General features: G+C 37.4%; 1 protein-coding gene across 3 annotated transcripts in view; it reads left to right on the forward strand.

Moving 5' to 3' along the window:
• Positions 1–262: 262 nt before the first annotated feature.
• Positions 263–23,651, forward strand: part of LOC109092179 (NACHT, LRR and PYD domains-containing protein 3-like) — a 31,569-nt gene continuing 8,180 nt past the window's right edge. The window contains exons 1-5 of one of the 3 annotated variants that reach the window (XM_019105921.2): positions 263–1,352; positions 1,525–1,698; positions 3,270–3,443; positions 3,558–3,728; positions 4,365–4,566. In XM_019105921.2, coding sequence (XP_018961466.2) covers positions 292–1,352; positions 1,525–1,698; positions 3,270–3,443; positions 3,558–3,728; positions 4,365–4,383 — 1,599 coding nt within the window. In that variant the 5' untranslated portion in view covers positions 263–291 and the 3' untranslated portion in view covers positions 4,384–4,566. Of the gene's footprint in view, positions 1,353–1,524; positions 1,699–3,269; positions 3,444–3,557; positions 3,729–4,364; positions 4,567–23,651 lie in introns of those variants that run through there. The other 2 variants (XM_042753756.1, XM_042753758.1) reach the window with 2 other exon arrangements.

A 23,651-nucleotide genomic window follows, 5' to 3' on the forward strand; every position in this document is an offset into this window, starting at 1 on the left:
TATAAGGAATGCAATCTAGTGTTTATATTTGATGGACTTGATGAGAGTCGTCTGGCTTTGAATTTTAATACTAGAGCATCACCAAGAGCCATTGTAGAGAAAAGATCATCTGTAGATGTGCTGTTTACAGGTCTGGTCAAAGGTCAGCTGCTTCCATCAGCTCTGGTCTGGGTGACCTCACGACCAGCAGCAGCCAATCAGATCCCTCCTCAGTATGTGGGTTTGTTCGCTTTGTTTAGTGGGTTGAGTGGATTGAATAAGGAGCAGTACTTCAGAAAGAGAATCACAGATATGAGTCTGGCCGACAGAATCATCTCACATATTAAGACGTCTCATAGTCTCTACATCATGTGCCACATTCCTCTTTTCTGCTGGATCACTGCCACAGTACTTCAGGATATTCTTATCAAGAACAGAGAAGAGACCATCAGCACAACACTCACTGAAATGTACATCCACTTCCTGCTGATACAGATGAACATCAAGAGCCAGAAGTATGATGTAAAATCAGAAAGAGAATATACAGAGAACTTAGATTCAAACAGAACAATGATTTTAAAGTTAGCGAAGCTAGCATTTGAACAGCTGAAGAAGAAAAACATTGTATTCTGTGAGAAAGATCTTAAAGCATGTGGTATTATTGTGAGTAAAGACACTGAGTTCACAGGAATGATCGCTGAGATCTTTAAAAAGGAAAATGGACTTCATGACAAGAAGGTCTTCTCCTTTGTGCATCTGAGTGTTCAAGAGTTTCTTGCTGCAGTGCATGTGTTCCTCTGTTACCTGAACAAAAACATGCAGGAGCTTCAGTTTTTCTTTGATAAGCCAGAAGAAAAAAGCACATCGCAGGAGCGACAGTTTTTCTTTGATAAGCCAGAAGAAAATAGCACATTGCAGGAGCTACTGCAGAAGGCTGTTGATAAAGCCATGGAGAGTAAGAGAGGTCATCTGGACCTGTTCCTGCGGTTTCTGATGGGCATTACACTGGAATCCAGTCAAAACCTGCTCCAAGGCCTGATCACACACACTGAAGACACCACAGAGAGCATCAGACAAACAACTCAATACATTAAACAAGTGCTAAACAGTTACTCTATCTCAGATGAAGCTTCAGTCAACCTATTCTACTGTTTGCTTGAGCTCAAGGATCGTTCATTATATGAGGAAATACAGAAATACCTCAGTTCAGATGCACATCCCGGAAGAGACCTCTCATCTTCAATGTGCACCGTGCTGATCACAGTACTGCTGATGTCAGAGAAGGTGCTGGATGAGTTCAACCCAAAGAGATTCACATCACCTTCAAACTACAAGAGACTCATTCCAGCTGTGAGATGCTGCAGAAAAGCCCTGTGAGTAATTTCACTGACTTTTGTTTGACCAAATATTTTATTCTGCATCACTAAACAATTGTCAAAATATTATCTAAAATATCTTGTTGTCCTGATTATGAAGGGCAAAATAAGTTATTGCAGAAACACTGAGCATCAGAAAATAATCAGAATAAACCTTCTGTTTGGGCAGATTTGATGGCTGTGGTCTTGATGAGACATGCTGTGAAACTGTATCTTCAGCTCTCCAATCATCAGACTCTCATCTGAGAGAGCTGGACCTGAGTAGAAATCACTTGCAAGATACAGGAGTGAAGCTGCTGTATGATGGACTGAAGAGTTCACACTGTCAGCTGGAGATACTGAGGTTTGACATTCACTGAATCATTGTGTTACAATATGCAGATGAATTTGCTAGCAGAATTTCCTGTTTATATTGTAGAATGAATGTATCAGTGATTCTTCTTCAAGGACACAGGCAGGCAATGTACACTCAAAAAACCTGTTGAGAAAACAATCAAGATTTCCAAGCATCCTGGAAAACCTGGAATTTTGTAATGCAGTTTTCCCAATTATGAGAATACAATAATACCTACATTTCCTTAAAAGATTTGTGAACAGTTTGTTTCAATTAACTGTTTCATGTCAAGTTAAAGCATGTTCCTTTTCTTTATATATTTATTATAGTAGCTTTATTTTCACTTTGTCAGACAAATCCTCTGCACACTGTGCTCAAGGACTATATTACTCTCAGTTCTTGCTAGGGCTGTGCGATATTAAAGAAAAATGTGAAATGTGATACCTTGTTAAAAAAAAAAAAATATTGTAAAAAAACACTCACTATAACTTCTGAAAGTGACCAGCAGTGTTTTAGGATTAAATAAAAAGTATTGTCACAAATCAGAAAATGTAATTTTAACATCAGTGTGAAACTAATAATAATAATAATAATAATAATAAAAAATGAATGACACTAATTTTATATAATTGTAACTTTGCTTTCCATACACTTTAAGTACTTCTTCATATACCACAGCAAAAACTATAGTCTGAGAAAGTTTAAACATGATTAAAGGCAAGTGAACAGTATGTTAAAGAAAAGAAAGAAAGAAAAAAAAAGAAATGCACAATTTACAAGCATAGATAAAATAAACAGTATTATTCAGGTACAGAAATTTAATAATTAAGTGTAAAATAACACTGCATAGTGTTCACTGTATGAATTAAATTTAGATTAATCTTTCTTATGGCTGTTTTGTTGTTTGATTAACATTAGTGACATATATTCAGCAGCACATATTTATAGGCTGCTGTCCCTTTAAAACCTACTGCACGGATCCAGTATAATGATACACATCCGATTTCTTTCTCAGCTGTTTAAATTCATTTAAAACATAACTGACTGCGTTTACGAGAATGATCGTCAAGACGGGTACTATTGACAATAATTCTGTGTGTATGTGTCTGTTCAAACATGAGGAGATGCGAAAGACGGATCTTGGTGTTCGCGCACCATCTGAAACTTGTCTCTGTGTGTAGGCAGAACTGAAGAGATGCTGTGCGCTTCAGTTCTGAGTCAGGCAGCAAGACGAGAAAGCAAAGAGTTGTTTTCTGCAACTTATTGCACTTAACTCTTTTTAAGATCAAGTAATTCTCTGTTATATGCGTCGAACTAAAACTTTGACCTTTTGCGTTTTAAGTAGCCTGTTATTAAAATGATTCAGATATTGCACACCCTTGCGATATGCATATTGTGATATTTGCAATATTTCGATAATTTCGATATATCGTGCAGCCCTAGTTTTTTTGACGCCCTGATATTTGTGTTACTAATACCATTTTAATATCCGTTTACGTTGTATTTAGGACAAACATGCAGTCCGGATTATAAACCTGATAAACACATTAATATGGCTGTTTGTTTTGTTCTCTTCACAGGCTATGTGGCTGTAATCTCACTGCTCAGTCCTGTGAAAGTTTATCATTAGCTCTACAATCCTCAACCTCTCGTCTGAGAGATCTGGACCTGAGTAACAATAACCTGAATGATTCTGGAGTGAAGCTTATTTCTGATGGACTGAAGAGTTCACACTGTCAGCTGGAGATACTGAGGTTTGGTTTCAAACACTTTCATTGATTCCCCTCTCACCCCCCATTTAATTAATAATTAAAAATCATATTGCTAAAATTGATTCTGTGTGCAAATGCTGTGTTTTTCTTGTTCAGGTTTTCCATATGTAATCTCACTACTCCTTCTTGTGAGAGTTTGTCATCAGTTTTACAATCCTCAAACTCCCGCCTGAAAGAGCTGGATCTGACTAATAATGACCTGGAAGATTCAGGTGTGAAGCTGCTTTCTGATGGACTGAAGATAAACTGTAACCTGGAAATACTGAGGTAAACAGTTTTCCATAAAAATAATTATCAACACGCTACCACATTGTGTTTGAGAGTAAAGCATGACACTGTATTCATTACCACACAAGAAAATCATGTCTCAGAGTGAAATATTGCTTCACACAAACACACAAAAAAATTGCACCAAACATCTTCCCAAATCTGTAATGAGAATTGTTAGTGATCTGTTGCAACAAGAAGCTTTACAGTTTCTCATGATTTTACAAAATATTATTAATATTAATATATTAATATTATTTTATTTTTATACTTTATAAAATGATTTTTTACAAATCTATGGTTTAGTAATTGAAAACAAATATATAAATATAGCATCAATATTAGTATTGTAATTTTACTGTGAATGTATATACAGTCAGGTCCATATATATTTTGACACTGACACAATTTTCATAATTTTGGCTCTTTATGCCACCAGAACAGAATTACAAATAAAACAATTAAGATAAAATTGAAGTGCAGACTTTAAGCTTTGATTCAAGAGGGTTGAACGAAAACATAACATAAAATGCTTAGGAATTACAACCATTTTTATACACAGCCATTTTCAGGAGCTCAAATATAATTGGACAGATAAATGTAATCATAAATAAAAAATAACAATATTTTGTTAAGAATCTTTTGCAGACAATGACTGCCTTAAGTTTGGACTCATGGACATCAGCAGAGACCGTACAGTAAAATCCAGTGTCAAGAGCTCAACTTAGGCAAACACTGGCCTCGATAATGGTAACTTAATTGATAACAAAACTGAAACATCAACATCTAAAGTCAGTCTTGTTAGTAATGCATGAAGCTGGTGATGCTGTTTGTGGAGTTGTTTAATTATCCTCTGCTGAGATCTTGAGAGATTTAATGTCTTCTATATTGTGTTGATTTTATCTATGGTTGTGGCTGAAGTCAGTTTTAGTTCTTGTGTTTCTGCTCGTCTCTTTTTTTCTTTTCTTGTTTCTCTGTCTTTCAGTGGTTGAGTTTGTTAACATCAGATGTTCTTCAATAATGCTCAATCATCACTCAATTACTAAATTAATTATCTCATTAACTTTTACACTGCTTCAGTGTTACTTTTTTAACACTCTGAGTGTGGATTATATAAACACTGGGAGTGTTAATTTAACACTGGGGGCTTTACTGTGTGGGTTTCGCCTTTGTGATGCCTTTTCAGGTTGCAGCTGACTTCAGTTGTTGTTTGTTTGTGGCTCTTTCTGCCTTTAGTTTTGTCTTCAGCAAGTGAAATGCTGCTCAATCAGGTTGAGATCAAGAGATTGACTCTGCCATTGTGGAATAATCCACTATTTTTCCCCTTCAAAAACTCCTGGGTTGCTTTTGGGTCCGTGTACGTTTTGATAGTTTGTTTTTTCGTTTTAAACCCAAAACAAAATAACGAGAAACCACCTGTTTTTCGTTTTGTCCTTTCAAACCAAAAACAAAGAAACGGTAAAAAAAGAGCCATTCTCCCGTTTTTGGTTCTGAATCCAAAAACGAAAAATGACAAAACCAAAATCAAATAACGGTCCGATTTTGTTTTTTTGAAATTCCTTTTTCCATTTTTTCGTTTGAAGATCTACATTGAAATACAGACAGGTTGGCCACGTGACCCGGAAGTAATAGTAAATATGGCCTATCAAAATAAAAGCCAAGCTTTTAGAACGGTCATAATATGCAGCGCTAATGTTATACCAGAGTAATGTTAGAAGAAGAAAAATCAATTAATAAATAGCCTTATATAAACCTGGACCGGAATAAATATGTTAGCAACAGTAGTTTATTACAGCTATTTAATATCGTGCCTATCCAGACATCACCAGTCACGTTTAATGAGCGCATTGTTTGGCTCAATACAGTTGGTAATATAGGTTAACCTAAGAACTTATTGTGTGTGCAGAGTTGTTACTGTTAGCGCTATATTATATAATTAAATTTATATTTAATGTGGTTTCCACCGTAATGGATAACTGTTCCCTCTTTCTACCAGCAGGTGGCAGTATTTAAATGACTGACTGTATGGTGTCTTTGGTAACTGTTTTAAATCAAGATTACTGATACAGATGTATTTATTGTTGTTCATTTTATTTTGTTTTTGATTTTATTTGCCTAGTTATCATCATCATCATTCACCCAGCCCAGAGTTAAACCTGCTTCTGTTTTAACCTGATTATAACCAGTGTTGTGCCTGAACGCATTCATTGAACGATAGTTCATGAACTTGTTCATATTTTGGGCGAACGTGAACTGAACGTGCTGTATTACTGCCTGATGAACGTTACTGTCAACTCGTTCATTCTGGTGTCTGTGAACGGCACGTTCTCTCAGGTTAACTTCGTTCAATAGGGTGCCAGATTTCTATAGAGCCTTCCAGGCGAAAACCCGGCTAAAACACACCGTAAACGGGTCTTAATATGTAGCGGAAAAACACAAAATCTGGCAACACCAGCCACCAGTGTCGCACCGCCGCCCGCCGCATGCGTGACGCGTCAAAAAAAAAAAAAAAAAAAAAAGCATGGAGGCGACAGCAGGCGTATGATCATTTAAAAGAATTTTATGATGTTTATGACAAGGTCGGTGAGAATGGGAGAAATCTCACTTTTCTGTGCAAACTTTGCCCGCCGGCTTTCAAAAAGAAAATCCTGGTATATTTTTCCAGGATTCTAATATTCTTTTTTAGCATGTGAAGAATGGAAAATTATTAAAAATGAAAAACGTTTGCACCTTAATGATTACTGTCCTGTTTTTCTTTTAATAATTCCTCATTAAAAAAAGAAATGCTGTCCCCTCAATGCTAATGTAAACCCTGGTTGGATAAGGATTCAAAATTGGATATGAAGATGAAATCTGACGCATAGCTTCATTGTTAAAACTGATAAAATAATTGCTGTCTGTGATTCTATACGGGCTGTGGCAATAATTTTGAAAAATAATAGCTCGCAGCAACATATGGAAAAAAAAAGAACTATGAACTAGTTCATTTTTGCAACTGTGAACTTAGTTCAAAATTTTGAAGTTTGAACTATGAACTGAACTAGTTCATTTTAAAATTTGTGAATTGAACTTTGAACTAGTTCATGTAGAAAGTGAACTTTCCCAACACTGATTATAACACTGCTATCAGCTTCTTATAGCAGCTCAGACAACAAACTCACATCAGACATGTCCTAATCCTAATGTAGGCCATCTGGCCAAAAGAATGATTTACCAGTGTGCTATATACTGTGTGAATCTTTCTTCTCTATACACATTCCAGTTTGTATAACATACAAAACTCTGATTGTGTCATGCAAGTGAAGAGAATCCATACAAGTCTTGAAACTTTATATAGCACATAAATGCTTTCAAGGGCATTGCATGTACAATCAGTGGCTGCAGAACATTTGTTAAGCCCTAAGGTAAGAACATTTTACAAGGTCCTCAAAAGAAAACCCAAAAACATAATTACATTACTAAAAAACAGGCTGTCAACGCTGATTACATCAGCAATAACTGCAACAAAACGTTTCCAGTAACTTTTGATACGTCCTGCTTATTGACTTTGGACGAATCTTTGCCCATTCCTCTGTACAGAACAGCTTCAACTCTTGGATGTTGGTGGGTTTCCTCACATGAGCTGCTTGCTTCCCTTCCTCATCCTTCCACAACATTTCAATCATTTTAAGGCCATAACTTTTGACTCTGCCTTTCCAAAACATTCACTTTATTCTTCTTTAAGGTAGGTGGGTATATTTTGTCACAATATAATATATATAATAGTATAAAGTATAAATTGAGTTTGTAACTCCCTTCTGGTACATAGCAGACATTATCAGGTTAATATAGAAGCAATTATAAAAATGGTAAACAGAAATAAACTATGATCAGTGGAGCAGTGCTGAGGATGAACTATAGTTTAAGAGTCTGATAGCTTGGGGGGGAAAAGTTGCTCTGCAGTCTGTTGGTGCGGCAGCAGAAACTTCTATATCTCTTCCCAGAAGGCAGCAGGATGAACAGGCTGTGGCTGGGTGGGTACTGTCCTTTTGTATCCTTTTGGCTCTGGGTACCAGTGATCTTCTGAGCAGTTTTAATCTCCCGCTGCAGAGCCCCTCCGGTCCTGGGCCGTGCACATCCCATGGCAATTTGTGATGTTTCCAGTCAGGTGATCACCACCATTTGCTGCTGTAACGTGTCACACTGATGATGTATAATCCTCAAGGCTCTCCTTGGTGGTGACCTCATCTGTCCATACTTTGAATGTCCTTACTTATGATCAGACTTGCAGCACTGTCTTTATATTTCAATGTTAACATAAAAATGTCACGTTGAATCGCTGTCAGTTCGCTGTCCATTACGGTGGAAACCACATCAAATATAAATTTAATTATATAATATAGCGCTAACAGTAACAACTCTGCACACACAATAAGTTCTTAGGTTAACCTATATTACCAACTGTATTGAGCCAAACAATGCGCTCATTAAACGTGACTGGTGATGTCTGGATAGGCACAATATTAAATAGCTGTAATAAACTACTGTTGCTAACATATTTATTCCGGTCCAGGTTTATATAAGGCTATTTATTAATTGATTTTTTTTCTTCTAACGTTACTCTGGTATAACATTAGCGCTGCATATTATGACCGTTCTAATAACTATTACTTCCGGGTCACGTGGCCAACCTGTCTGTATTTCAATGTAGATCTTCAAACGAAAAAAAAAAAAAAAAAAGGAATTTCAAAAAACCCAAAATCGGACCGTTTATTTGATTTTGGTTTTGTCATTTTTCGTTTTTGGATTCAGAACCAAAAACGGGAGAACGGCTCTTTTTTTTACCGTTTCTTTGTTTTTGGTTTGAAACGACAAACGAAAAACAGGTTGTTTCTCGTTATTTTGTTTTGTGTTTCAAACGAAAAAACAAACTATCAAAACGTACACGGACCCTTTTGTTGTATGTTTTGGGTCATTGTCCATTTGTGCTATAAAGTGCCGCCCAGTCAACTATGCTGCATTTGACTGAATCTGGGCAGAGAGTATATCTCTGTACACTTCAGAATTCATCCGGCTGCTTCTAGTGCCACTGGAAGCCATGCTGATGTTTTTTGGCAAAGTCTAATCTGGCCTTGTTTGCAGCTTGTGGTGAGCACTCTGTGTTTGCTCTGGTGAAATTTCCAAGTACTTCTCGCTGCAGACTGTAGTGCGGTGACATCACGTATGTACGGCACATATGTGTTTACCACGCATGTGCAAAGTGACGTAAGGTATGTCTGATGATTTACGCATGCGCAGTAACGTTCATTCACTTCCGGATGTTCGTAAGGTATGGTGGATTTGAGATTCGGTGACAGTAAAGTCAAAAAACAATTAATTACTTTTGTTTTCTTAAAAATGTGCGTTTGTGTTAATGGCTTTTAATTGTAAGGATGCTTTGGTCATAATCATAGAGAGTGTCATTGTAAATGTGAGCGATTTCAAACATTTATGACATGTTTTATGATATATTATTCAAAGTGACAGGGATTCTGCTGCTTTTTAAACGGTCTTTAAAAGTCTTATTTCGCCTAAAATGAGCCTTTAAAGATGCCTTAAAATAGACCAGAAAGACTTTATTAATATAAGTAATGCAATTGATAGTTGCATGCATTGAAAAAAAATGTCTCATATTTGTAATCTTTTTCATTAACTAACATTATCAAAGATTAGTAGATACTGTAACAAATGTATTGTTCATTGTTAGTTCATGTCAATTAATACATTAACTAGTGTTTACCAATGACACCTTATTGTAAAGTGTTACCTCTTAAATTTACCTTCATGTGACTTCATATGACTCTTTAGGGACATTGTCAGTAAAAAGAAATTGAGAGAAGAGACCCATTTCATGTGGCTAGATAGTTCTTTAATTCCTTACCATGTAGTGAGTACTGTAAAAAGTATTTGAGTTTCTGTCTCTTTTAATCTCTCTGTCTGTCTACTCTCAACTTTTTTTTTCTCTGATAGACTGTATTGCCCTCAACTGTAACATTTTCAAAATGAAAAAAACTTCAAACAGCGCTTTTTTTTTTTTAAATATTGAAGTATTATGCTGGCATTTACGTAATGAGACATCTCTCTTTTTTAAGAATAATCAAGAAATTTAGATCAAGATCATACAGTCATCAAAAGCTTAAGTTACCTACTAGCTGAAGATTTGTTTCAACATTGCACAAATCTTTGCTTTGAAAAAATAATGCAATTGCTTAGAAGCAAATTTATCAAAACTGCTAAAAGGGTAAAGATAAGCTCAAGAGTCCAACTGAAGCAAAAATTGTGGTGGATTTTTTTTTTTTTTTTTCTTTTTCTTCCAGTTGATTTCATCCAAGGCTGTGCTTAAAGTCAGTTGTAGTTCTTGTGTTTCTCTTTTCTTCAGTGATGTTGATTGTTAACAGCAGCTGTTCATCACTTATGCACAATCTTCATTTAATTAGACACTTAATTATCTCATTAACTTTAACTCTTTGAGGACTTGGGATTTAACTTGAGACTAGTTTGTGTCTTGGAAGGAATGACTTGGTTCCTCCTCTGGTGAAATCAGCTGCCGAGTTCATGGATGGAGCAAAAATATGGCAGGACTTTTACTCTTTGGCGCCTGGACTACCCACCTCTGATTAAAACATTCTGCATTCTGGGTAATATTCATCATTTTCGAGAAAGTAGCCTGCTTAAATTAACAGCATTTCAATGTCGACACTCAGAGGCTGTGCTTCAAATCACACCCTACACCCTCATTCACTATTCCCTTCATGAGTTTACTAATATAGTCCACCTGACAGAGAGAATGAAAACTAATGAGTGAATTCAGACACTGATGAACAGCTGCTGTTAATGAGCAGAATCACTGAAGAAAAGAGAACCACAAGAACTACAACTGACTTCAGACACAGCCTTACATTAAATCAACTGAAGATTTAAACAATCAACAAACAGCTTTACCAGCTTCACTCATTACTAACCAGACTGACTTTATTTCTGTCAGATCAGAGATCAAAAGATCTTATTGAGAGTTACAGTGATTTAGATGATGTTTTAATGTTTCGTTTGATGTTACCATTGTGGAGATCAGTATTTGCTTTAGTTGGGCTCCTGACCCCTTGACTTCAGAGCATTAAGTTTTGTTTGGTTGCTACACCTGTGTTTTTAACATACATCTGCTATAACAACATTTATGTTAGCAGTCAAGTGATTATGGCTGTTTCTTTCAATCATAATCTGCTAGACTGATATTAAATGTTGCTTGGAATCATTTGGCATGAAGTTCTATGAATATGTTACACAATTATTATTGTTTTTCTTTGACTTTATAAGGTTGAACAGTAATGTGGTAATCAAAGCGTAAGGATTTAAGAATAGTTTCAGTTAAATATATTTTGAGCTTGGATGTCAGTAGAGACATCAACATTCAGCATATGAATCTCAACAATGGTGACAATCAAAAGGTTCATGATGCAATGCATGCTGGGTTACCATCACAGGACAAAACTCATCCATGACTCCCAGTATGCCTTGCGGCATGAATAAATTATGCCCCTGAATTGTCCACTTATTTTCTTGAATTCATATGTGCTTGTATTTTTGCTTTTATCTTAAGTTTTAGTAGCATGTTTTGTGATGTTCAGAACTTATCTGTTTATTTATTTTGTGGATTGTCACCATTGTTGTGATTCATACGCTGATTCTTGATGTGTCTGTCGAAATTTCAACAAAGGTTTTTTTTTTATGAGTGGTATTTTCTTAACAGTCTTTCATGGCTCAGCAGTGTTCCTTCTTTTGCTCTAGTATCAATATTCAGTAAGAGAAGAGATGTGGGTTTGGATCAGAAATAAGAGAATGTTTGTTCTTATCAATCTATAAACAACAATACCAGATTTTTTTTGTTGTTATTTTTTATGCTGACTTTTTTGCTATAACAATCTCCAAAAACACATTGTTACAGCTGGCCAAAAAAAAACAAAAAACACCTTAGTGTTGAAAAGTCACGGTTCAAGAGCACAACTAAAGTAAATACTGATCTCCATCATGGTAGTGAAAAAAAACACCTGAACCTCTGTAACTCTCAATAAGATCTTCTGTAGACATCTGACAGAAATAAAGTCAGTCTGGTTAGTAATGTGAATCTGGTGAAGCTGTTTTAGTAGTTGTTTAATCAGATCTTGAGAGATTTTATGTATTCTTTTATTTCAGTTGATTTCATCTAAGGCTGTGGCTGAAGTCAGTTGTAGTTCTTGTGTTTCTCTTTCCTTCAGCGAATCTGTTTGTTAATAGCAGCTGTTCATCACTAAAGCTCAATCATCAGTTAATCACAGAATTATCTCATTAACTTCACTGATTCATTGTTACTCTAAAACTCTGTTATGTGCACACATTAGTGTTCATTTAAAACTGAGGATTTTGTTGTGGGGTTTAAAGGGTTAAAGATTTAAGATGAAGAAAAAACAGCATGAAACATAATTTAACAGTAAAAATAAACTGAAATTAATTTACAGGAAACAAACTGTAGAAAACTGTTTTTCTACAGTTTGTTGCCATAAATTAATGGTTGCCAGTAAATAACTGTTTTTCTACAGTTTGTTTCCGTAAAGTCAAGGAAAAAACAGCAATATACTGTAAAAAGTAAAAGTCAGATTTACCAAATGAAAAAAAAAGTTGATTTCACTAAAATATTTGTGAACATCCATAGAAAAAAAGTTATGCAAAGTCATACACTGATAAGGAGAGTAAATACTGAACTCAACTGTATTAATGTGTGTTTGCACAAGAGAGATCTGTTAGTTTAATGTAGTTTTGTTGGTCAACATTGTGCTGGAGAGTAGAGTCTGTGCTTCAGTCAATGATGAGCCACAAACACTGATGTTCTGCTGCTTTATATAAAGACAGTAAATATGGAGTTGCTGATACAGTGATGATCTTTGTGTTAAGTACTTCAGCACATGCAATTTTTTACAGTGTAATGTTCCTGCTATCTCTGATGGATTTGTTTTGTTTTTAAAGCATAACAATCGTCTGTTTCATTTGTATGGAGAGATCCTTTGACCGCATGATGTGGTTCACAGCAACAGCTTCCAAATGCAAATGGGACACTTAGAATCAACTACAGACCTTTTACCTGCTTAATTGATAAAGAAATAATGAAGGAATACTCCATGCCTGTCCATGAAACAGCTTTTGAGTCAATTGTACAATTACTTACGGTCCCTTGAAAAAGGGGTAGGTACATATTTAGGTCTAATGCTCTCAATGGCGCCGCACATGGCTGCTTCAGTGCTTGGCTCTCCAGTGTTTGTACTGTTTTTGTTAGTTTTTCCAGTTTTTTGTATATCAAACCGATCAGTTTCACCAGGGAGGAACTGATGAACATTCGGCAGAACAAACCACAAAATCTTTTACCGCATTTCAATTATTCAGATGTTTTACTGAACGTTGTTGTCGGTGGAGCAGTGGCGCTGATCAAACGCTTCAGGAAGCGCAGATGGGGGAAGCTAGCTGGCTCGCTCGTCAAACTCAGGAAGCGGTGATTTCGATTGCATTGCCTAGCATCCATCTGGCAAAAAGCTCCACTCTCTACCCAACAAAACTGACAAAATCCTTCTGCTCTCCCAGAAAAATAAAGATTTCTCACACTCTGCTGCTCTGTTTCACTGAAACCTGGCTGAGTGATGCCATTCCAGACAGAGTGCTCCATCTGACGGACTTTCAGCTGTTTAGAGCAGATCGAGACGCAGAATCAATGGGGAAATCGCGCGGCGGTGGGACATGCTTTTACATCAATGAACGGTGGTGTACAGATGTAACTGTGTCAAAGATGATGTGCTGTTCAGATCTAGAAGTGCTCTTTGTTAACTGCAAGCCATTCTGTTCGCTGCAGGAGTTTCACTCGTTCATTCTTGTGAGTGTTTACATCCCTCCGCAAGCGCACGTGAGCCTGGATTTACAGAAACTCGCTGATCAGATCACAGAGACAGAACAACAACACCCGGACTCTGTTTTAATCATTCTTGGGGACTTTAATAAAGCCAATCTCTCCCATGAACTGCCAAAATACAGACAGCATGTTACATGTCCCACCAGAGATCCAATATATTGGATCACTGTTACACCACAATAAAGGATGCATATCACTCTGGTCCACGAGCAGCTTTGGTGCTGTCTGATCACTGCCTGGTTCATCTTATACTGACCTACAGGCAGAAAATTTAATCTGCTAAACCTGTAGTAAAGACTGTAAAGAGATGGACCAATGAAATAGAGCAAGATTTACAAGCTTGTTTTGACCTCACTGATTGGAGTGTTTTTGAAGCTGCCACCACCGATCTGGACGAACTCACAGAGACTGTAACATCCTATATTAGTTTTTGTGAGGATATATGTATTCCTACCAGGACTTATTTAACATTCAACAATGATAAAACTGAGCAAAACTCAGACATATTCGTCAGGCCAAAGAGGATGCTTACAGAAAAGGGGACAGAGTCTTGTATAATCAGGCCAGGAACACACTGAACAAAGAGATTAGAGTGGCTAAAAGGACCTAAGCTAAAAAGTTGGAAGACCAGTTCACTTCCAACGACTCAACTTCAGTGTGGAAAGGGCTGAAAGCCATCACAAACTACAAGTCACCATCCCCCTGCACTGAGGCTAATCAACGACTTGCTAACGACCTGAATGAGTTTTACTGTAGATTTGAAACCCCCCCACACCCGTTCTGACCATCTCTCTACACAACCGTTAACAACTCCTGCAATCCCCTCTCCACCCCTCCTGCACTTCAAATCAGTGAAAACGATGTGCGCCAGGTCTTCAGGAAGAACAAAAGAAGAAAAGCACCAGGCCCAGATGGTGTTACACCAGCCTGTCTGAAAACCTGTGCTGACCAGCTCGCCCCAATCTTTTCACAGATCTTCAACAGATCTCTGAAGTTGTGTGAAGTACCTTCCTGCTTCAAACGCTCCACCATCATCCCCGTTCCAAAGAAACCCAAGATAACAGGACTTAATGACTACAGACCTGTGGCTCTAACGTCTGTTGTCATGAAGTCGTTTTTTTTTTTTTTTTGATTCTTTATTTCTTAAACAATTTAGATTTATAACTATTTACAACAAAGCCCAAGATCTGCCCACATTCATAAGATACAGAGATAAGAAGGGGGAAAAAAAGAGAGAGAGAGGGGAATCCTTGTTTAGAGGTATAACCAATACCTCTCAAGATTTCAAGAGGTCTGATAAAGTCTCAACAAGGTCCAACCAAAACTGTACTGTCCTTCTGGTGGCGCCATGCACTTTAGCTGTGATACACTCCAAAAGAGCAATTTCCAGCAGATAGGACATCCAAGTAGACGTAGCTGGGATAGATGGCTCAAACCAAAGTTTCAGGCTAACCTTTTTGGCAGCAGTGAGGGCAGCAGACAAAATCCTCATCTGATTGACAGACAGTGATAGCGAGGAATCATCCAACAAAAGAAAAAGCAGTGGATCCTTTTGGATCTGAGTCTTTAGAAGATCAGTCAATATGTCCTGCACCGAGGACCAAAACATCTCAATTTTAGAAACAGCCCCAGAACATATGCATATATGTACCTTGACTTGCACTGCTGCATAGGTGACATAAGGGGTCAGGCTTTCTTTTCATTTTATATAATAAACAGGGGGTAGCATACGCCTTATAGATTAACATGAATCATTTGATGTGCTGGGTTCTTTGAGGTAGCAAAACAATTTCTCCAGACAATGTCCCAGTCAATCAGAGTGTTAAGTTCTCTCTCCCAGAAGCTTTCAATCGGAATATTTGAGTACTGTCGCATCACAAGCGATTTATAAATTATACTCACTATACCTCTAGAATCCATACTAGAATCTATCCAGTTTATCATAGGATGAGGAGCTAGTCGACCAGGGTACACCATATGCTTTCAATGCAGATCTCAATCTTTAGTACAAGAAAAAGGAGAATCCTGGGGGAGAGAATTCATCTTTTAGAATCTGAAAGGACTTGAGCCCAATAATAATTGTATAGATCTTTTAAAGTGTAAATACCACATTCAACCCAGCATTTAGAAATGAACGGTTTGTTACCAGTACAAAGATTATTATTATGCCATATGGGGGTAGATTCACAGTAGAGATTTGAAACTCCCATAATCTTTTCTGCTGCTTTCCTGATTTTAATAGAATTACTTATAATTGGGCCAAACTTTTCCAGCGCTTTTTTCGATACATTAGTAAAGGATAAATCTTGTAGACGGAATGGGTAAATAATATTAGGTTCTAGGGCCCGCCATGGCACAGGGGAGTCAGCATCCATCCAAGTCCTAAGCGGCCTCATTTGGTATGCTAGATAATAGGAACAAAAATCTGGTAGGGATAAGCCACCATGAGGTTTTTAGCCGGTGCATAGATTTAAGTCGAATTCTAGGCCTTTTATTATTCCATAAGAATTTTGTTACTGCTGTATTAAGCTTTTTGAAATAATCAATAGGTGGAGCCTGAGGTAACACTGAAAATAAAAAACTTACCCTTGGAAGTATGTTCATCTTAATAGTGGCTATCCTACCATGCAGCGCCAAGCAGAGTGGAGACCAACAGAGAAGATTACTCGTGATCTTATCAAGGAGAGACTGATAGTTCCACTTGGAGATGCGAGATAATGAAGGAAAAACTCTAATTCCAAGATAATTAAACTGGTCACTAACAGGAATCATATTAGGTAAGGCCTGAATCTCTGATTTGGCAGCAAGATTGAAGGGCAGAAGTACTGATTTGCTCCAGTTAATTTTACAACCGGACAGGTTTGTTTAATGTATGTATTAATTTTTTTTATTCGTTAGTTGAATGTGTGTTGTTTGATACATACAACAAAACGTCATCAGCATAGAGTGAAATTTTATGGGACGTATTCATACAGCTTATAGGTGCTATTGCAGGGCATTGTCTAATCGCTTGGGCCAGGAGGCTCCAAGGATAATTTAAAAAGCAAGGGTGACAGGGGACATCCCTGACGAGTGCCCCTGCCAAGACAGAAGGAAGGAGAAATAGAAGAACCAGTAAGTACCCTGGCTGAACAATTAAAATAGTTTTGACAGCTCGCAAGAAAAAAGAGCCAAATCCAAAATGCTCTAGGACAGACCACAAAAAATTCCACTCAATTCGGTCAAAAGCTTTCTCTGCATCCAGAGAAAGGACTGCAGAAGAAGCTGTATAGGAGTCTGCTCGTTGCACAATATGAAGAAGCCTACGTATATTGTCTGCCGCAAATCTCCCCCTTATAAAACCTGATTGATCATGGCTTATCAAGTCTCCTACACATCTATTCAATCTTAGGGCCAAAACTTTTGCCATCAGCTTAGAATCTGTGGACAGAAGGCTAATTGGCCTATAACGAGAGCATTCAAGTGGGTCCTTCCCTTTCTTCAGCAGCAAAACTATTAACCCTCTGGAGTCGATTAACGTGTATGTATACGCATTTTGAGGCATTTTCTCCTGATGACCCTGAAAATAACTTAAATTACACTTCCAGTTTTGATCATACAGATAAGAACAATACATCAATCGAATCTGTACAGGGTCTACTTTTTTTGTATACGGACATAGTAACAACAAAACTTTGTGCACTTATAAAATAAAGATAACAAACAAGGTGTGCTGTCTGCAGCCTTTGTCTGCGCTTATCTTCATTTACAAACGCGTCATTAAAATGAACTGTAACTCAGTGAATACTCAAACACAGAGACATGAGAGAGATATCTATAGAAAGCCTGACGTGTCTACTTTTAAACTAAACAAGTGCTGCCGAAAACAAATATTCTGTGATAAAGTAATCCATATGTGAAAAACGAGGTGTTGTCTTTTTTTCGTGTCTCTTTTTTTTATTTTATTGTGTGAACGCGCCCGCGCTGTGAACGCTTTTTTGATTCATTTGTTTGTTTGAATGAAGCGCGCGGCTTTTGAATACGCCCAGAAGACAACGCAGCGAGATTGTTCTTCAAGTTTTTTTTATTTTACTGTTTGCTTCGCGATGAGAGGAATAAGACATAATTCACCCCAAAAAGATTTGATGTGGTTGAGGATTTGAGATTTGGATTTCCTCAGAAAAAAAGAATGAAGCACTTTATTCAGCAGAGATCATAAACATGAGTAAGTCCCTTTTTATTTATTTATATACTTGTACTAGTTTTCACATAACGTGTATACATTTTACTAGTTTGACTTTTTCCAAACTATAATTCCTGACTAAATGTATGATCAAGTGAAATATTATGAAGTTTCAATAACAATATACACTACTATACCATTCAAAAGCTTGATGTAAATAATATAAATGTAACAAATAAATGTAACTGTAACAAATGTAACAAACAATGCTGTTCTTTCAATTTATCCCCCCTAAAAAACCTGAAAAAAAAATATTAAATGTATTGTATTTTATGTAATTGTATGTCCTTAATAATAAATAATAATAATAATAATAATAATAATAATAATAATATAACGAATAAAATTTTTTTTTTTTTTTTTTTTTTTTTGTAGAAAATAAGATTGTTAAAAGGATTTCTGAAGGATTGTGTGACTGGGTAAGTAATGATGCAAAAAATTCAGCTTTGAAAGTCAGCTTTGATTTTTCCCTAATAAACTGTTTAACTGCACTCACAAGTAAATATTAAATTATGTTGTGGGATAATTAAATATATTCTAAATAAACTACAAACATAAAATTATATACATTTATTTTGTCCTTACATTCTTTCATGTAACTCTTCTCTCTCAGTCACACAGCTGACTGAATGGCTCATTATGCAGCTCATTATGCAGGTCTTTGTCTTCTCAGGTGTGAATCACAATGATATTCATGATAGTTGACGCCTACTCGCATATGACTTTTCCCAACAAAAAGTGTCTTAGAAAATTTAAATCAATATATTGTTTTCTGTAAGTGAGTAAACAAGATGATTTTCATATCATTTAGAAAGAAAAATTCTAGGCTACAAGCTCCAGTTCTCAAAAGTCCCGGGAACCAATGTTCTGTATGTGTTTTATTGCCTTATTCAAGTGATTTAACATTTTTAGTTTTTCACTAACCACGCATAACATTTTTTTTCTCAAAAACACAATCGTGTACATACATGCTGCTCACATATTATTATAGCCCAGTTTGTGCTGATTACAGTGAGATTAGAGTTTAGCCATTTAGATATTTATAAGAAACTGAAAAAAGCACAAATGTCAGGGCATGACATACTTCTCCAGGCTCCAAAAATACCCTTAGACTCCAGAGGGTGAAAGCTGTGCTTTGGTCCCTGTGTAAAGCACCTGTTTCTAAAGCAAAGTTAAGAGAGTTGAGAATCAAGGGTGCTACTATATCCCATAATATCTTCAGTAACTCTGGGGGAATCCCATCTAACCCAGGGGCCTTATTAGTGCTCATGGAATCCAGGGCCGATTTTAATTCCCCGACTGTCAATAGGCTATCTAATATATTGCGTTGAGAGTCATTTAATTTAGGAAGATTTAGATGTTTAAGGAATAAATCAAAATTAGTTGGGTCAGTGCTGGATTCGGAAGTATACAAATGTTTGTAATAGGATTCAAATGTCCTATTTACGTCCTTAGTTTGAGTATATACTGTACCCTCATGCCTTATAGCTGATATACTGGCCTTAGATTCAGCATCTTTCAGCCTCAAAGCCAACAGCTTAGAAGAGCGCTCTCCATGGAAATAATAAGAATGTCTTGTACGATGAAAGATGAATTCTGCTCGATGTAAATATATAGATTTTAATTCTGATTTAAGAACTTTAATTTCATTAGCTTTAGATTCGCAAAATTTACCTTTTAGTTCTTTCTCTAGTAAAATGATTTGATTTTCTAATTCAATTTATGGCTCTCTCTACGCTTTTTATTAAAGGATGAAAAGCTTATACATTTACCCCTAATAAAACATTTAGTGGTTTCCCACAATACCTGGGGGTTAGAGACTGAATCTTTGTTGATCTGCAAAAACTCTTTCAAGGAGCTGCATAGTTAATCCACAAATATACAGTCTTGTAATAAGGAGGTGTTGAATCTCCAGCGATTGTGTCTGGAGCCCAAAGATACCGCGGTTAAAGATGTAAGTACTGGAAAAAAGAAGTGGCAGAATATTAACTTTACTAATAAAGGGAATAAGAGAAGGGGACATAAGTAAATAATCAATCCTTGAATAGCTCCTTGAATCAATAGTTGACGAGCTGAAAAAAAAATTATTATCCTAACACCGTCATTTTGTAAACGCCAGACGTCACATATGTTAGTGTGCCGCAAAAATGAATTAAAACACCCAGAAATGATTGAATCAGCCTTAGAGGCATGAGATCTATCTAACTGGGGGTCCAACACAGTATTAAAATCGCCCACTAGCACCACAAGACAGTCCTCTAAACTCACAACTATCGGTGGGTGCATATACAGACACAAAAGCATATTTAGTATTATTTACGGAACCAACAGCATAAGTGATTCGGCCTTCTGTATCTCCACCCGATCTTATAATTGAGAAATCAAAATTACGCTTAGACACAATCAGCACTCCTTTAGTTTTGTTGGTGGCCAAAGAGGAGCATATCACTTTAAAGTACCTATTTTGAAAGCGATGCACGTCAGCTGCTTTCAAATGAGACTCTTGTATAAGGGCGAGATGGACATTTTTGCATCTTAGGTAATCTAAGCATTTAGTTTGTTTAACAGGGCTATTTAACCCATTGACATTCCACGACAATATATTTATAGCCATATATTACTAAGGAAGAGTAGACCAGCCAGAACTGAGGCGGGAAGAGAAGATAGCGGTGATCCCCCGGAAAGATAATGGTGATCAGAACAAATGCATACACGTACATGTTTATAAACATACAAACATTACGCACAAAAAAACATGCATAATACAGGTTAAACTTACTTGGACGGTCTTGGTCATAAAACAAAAAGCAAAACAAGGACAGTAACAAATAAAATTAAGAACAAAAGAATTTGAATGATACTGTTTTAACTTACTTGGAGTAACATTATTTGGATATGCGGCCAATTTAGCAGTGCGGCTCGTCCGTCATCACTATTACCCAACCCGGTCATTTTCCGGATGAAAAGACAATCAAATTTTCTCAGTAAGGTCCTCCATAGGAACTGCAGATTCGTCTTCATTCACCTCAGATTCTCGTGACGCCGCCGATACAGCTCCCTTCAAAGAAGATTTTATGGCGGGATCCAGATTGAGAGCGAACTTTTCAACCTCCGCTGGTGTCTCAAAAAGTGAAATCTTCCCTCGATGAGTAACTTTCACAACCCGCGGGGTAAAGCAAAAAGGAACGTTATTCCCAGCTGGAGTTAGCTTCTTTTCGCAGCAGCGATGACATCGTCTCTCCCTCTTAGTCCGAAGTATGGGTGCTGTAGTCTGGGAAGAAAAGCAGCAGCGTTCCCATATGAAGAATTGTCCAGCGGCAGGGCTTCATTCAGGATCGCATTCCGATCTTGATAACGTAGCAACTTGAAGATGAATGTACGAAGGGGTTGTTTTTTGGCCGTTCGCCGCTATATATACGGTGGGCTCTTTCAATCTCCATTACTTTGCCGCCAAGGGAGGGAATCCATTTAGGGAGCTGATTTTGTATAAATTGCAGAGGGTCATTTCCTTCCACACCCTCTTTTTAGCCTACTAACGGATATTGGACTGGCGACTTTTATCTTCGATTCTTGCCAACTTTTCCTGAAAGGAGTCCACCGCTAGCTTAATCTCCACGGTGTCTTTTTTTGCGTTACGGAGGGCTGTCTGCATGTTGTCAAAATTATTTCTTATCCAACGAACGTCCTCTTCCAAACCTCCAAGCCTCTCTGCAATCGGGGCGAATTCTTCTTTAAATAGCTCTCTAATTAAGCTGAGGTGCATCTTTAGCTCATCAGCAACAATGATGCGAAGTTCCCCCTCAGGAAGACAATTAGGGTCTTTAACTCGCTTTTTCTCCGGGGAAGCCAGTGTTAATTGACGTTTTGCCATCCTTATTCGTTGCCCCGTTAGCAAACGTAATCAAAAACGAATCAACGTTGGTGGTTTACTGAGAACAGTTCGATAAATTCAGGATACCGAGTCTGAGAGCAATCAAACTACACCGCCATTGCTATCGGTGGGTCACGTGACTCCCCGTCATGAAGTCGTTTGAAAAACTTGTTTTGGCTTATCTGATTCAGGATGGACATCACTGGACCTTTACTGGACCGGCTTCAGTTTGCTTACCAAGCAAACAGGTCCGTGGATGATGCAATCAACATGGGATTGCAATTCTTCCTGCAACATCTGGACAAAACAGGGACTTATGTGAGGATCCCGTTTGTGGACTTTAGTTCGGTTCTCAACACCATCATCCCAACAGCCCTCCAGACCAAACTCACCCAGCTCTCTGTTCCTAGCTCTATTTGTCAGTGGATCACCAGCTTTCTGACAAATAGGCAACAGCTAGTGAGAATTCATGTCAAACAGCCGCTCCACTAACACTGGTGTCCCTCAGGGATGTGTTTTCTCCCCACTGCTCTTCTCGCTGTACACCAGCGACTGCACCTCTAAAGACCCCTCTGTCAAGCTCCTGAAGTTTGCAGACGACACTACAGTCCTAGGTCTCATCCAGGACGGTGACGAGTCTGCTTACAGACAACAGGTTGAGCAGCTGGCTGTCTGGTGCAGTCTTAACAACCTGGAGCTGAACACTCTCAAAACAGTGGAGATGATCGTGGACTTCAGGAGAAACCCCCCTGGACTCCCTCCACTCACCATCATGAACAGCACTGTAGCTGCAGTGGAGTTATTCAGATTCCTGGGAACCACCATCTCTCAGGACCAGAAGTGGGACAATCACATTGAATCACTAAAATGGCCCAACAAAGGTTGTACTTCTTTCGCCAGCTGAGGAAGTTTAATCTGCCACCGGAGCTGCTAAAACAGTTCTACTCAGCCCTCATTGAGTCTGTCCTGTGCATTTCAATAACTGTCTGGTTTGGTTCAGCTACAAAATCAGACATCAGAAGACTACAGAGAACAGTTCGCGACTGCTGAAAAGGATTATTGGTGCTCCCCTGCCCACTTCTTCAAGAACTGTATACATCCAGAGTGAGGAAAAGGGCTCAGAAAAATCTCTGGATCCCTCACATCCAAGTTACCCCCTTTTTGAACTTTTGCCACCTGGCCGGCGCTTCAGAGCCACAAATACCAGTACAGCCAGGCACAAGAACAGTTTCTTCCCCCAGGCAATCTACCTCATGAACAGTTAAATGTTTCCCCACTTATGCAATAAAAATGTGCAATATCCTTATATTTATTTGTTACCCCTCCATCCTAGTACATCTCTGCATCTTACTCATTCTATTCCATTATCATCTATAGCACAACTGTTCATACAATTTATTTAGTTTGCAATTTTATTTATTTATTTTTTATCTTATTTATTTCTTTATTTTTTTCTTTTCTCTGTGTGTTGTTGTTGTCTCTGTGTACTGGAAGCTTGTGTCACTAAAACACAATTCCTTGTATGCGCAAGCATACTGGCAATAAAGCTCTTTCTGGTTCTTATTCTGATATTTAGGAGCTGTAATTCATTAACCTTCCTCCCATTTTTTATGAGAATACCCTCAAATTAAAGCTCAGAGTGTGCACTTTAAGCCCACATTCGTTATATAACTGTCACTTGAATATGTTTTAGTCAGCAGCTAAAATTATAAAATTGTAGAGGTTGTATAAAATAATGCTTTTGCATTGTGTGTCTAGACCTTTTGCCCTATCAGTGTTCTAAAATATAAAATTATTAATTTTCTAAAAAATTAAATATATCAAATGTATAACATGTGTATGGACGTCATACTTTAGTTGGTGTTACACTTGCCAAGCTCTCTG

Source organism: Cyprinus carpio, unplaced genomic scaffold (genome assembly GCF_018340385.1).
Source record: "Cyprinus carpio isolate SPL01 unplaced genomic scaffold, ASM1834038v1 S000000001, whole genome shotgun sequence".
Lineage (NCBI taxonomy): Eukaryota > Metazoa > Chordata > Actinopteri > Cypriniformes > Cyprinidae > Cyprinus > Cyprinus carpio.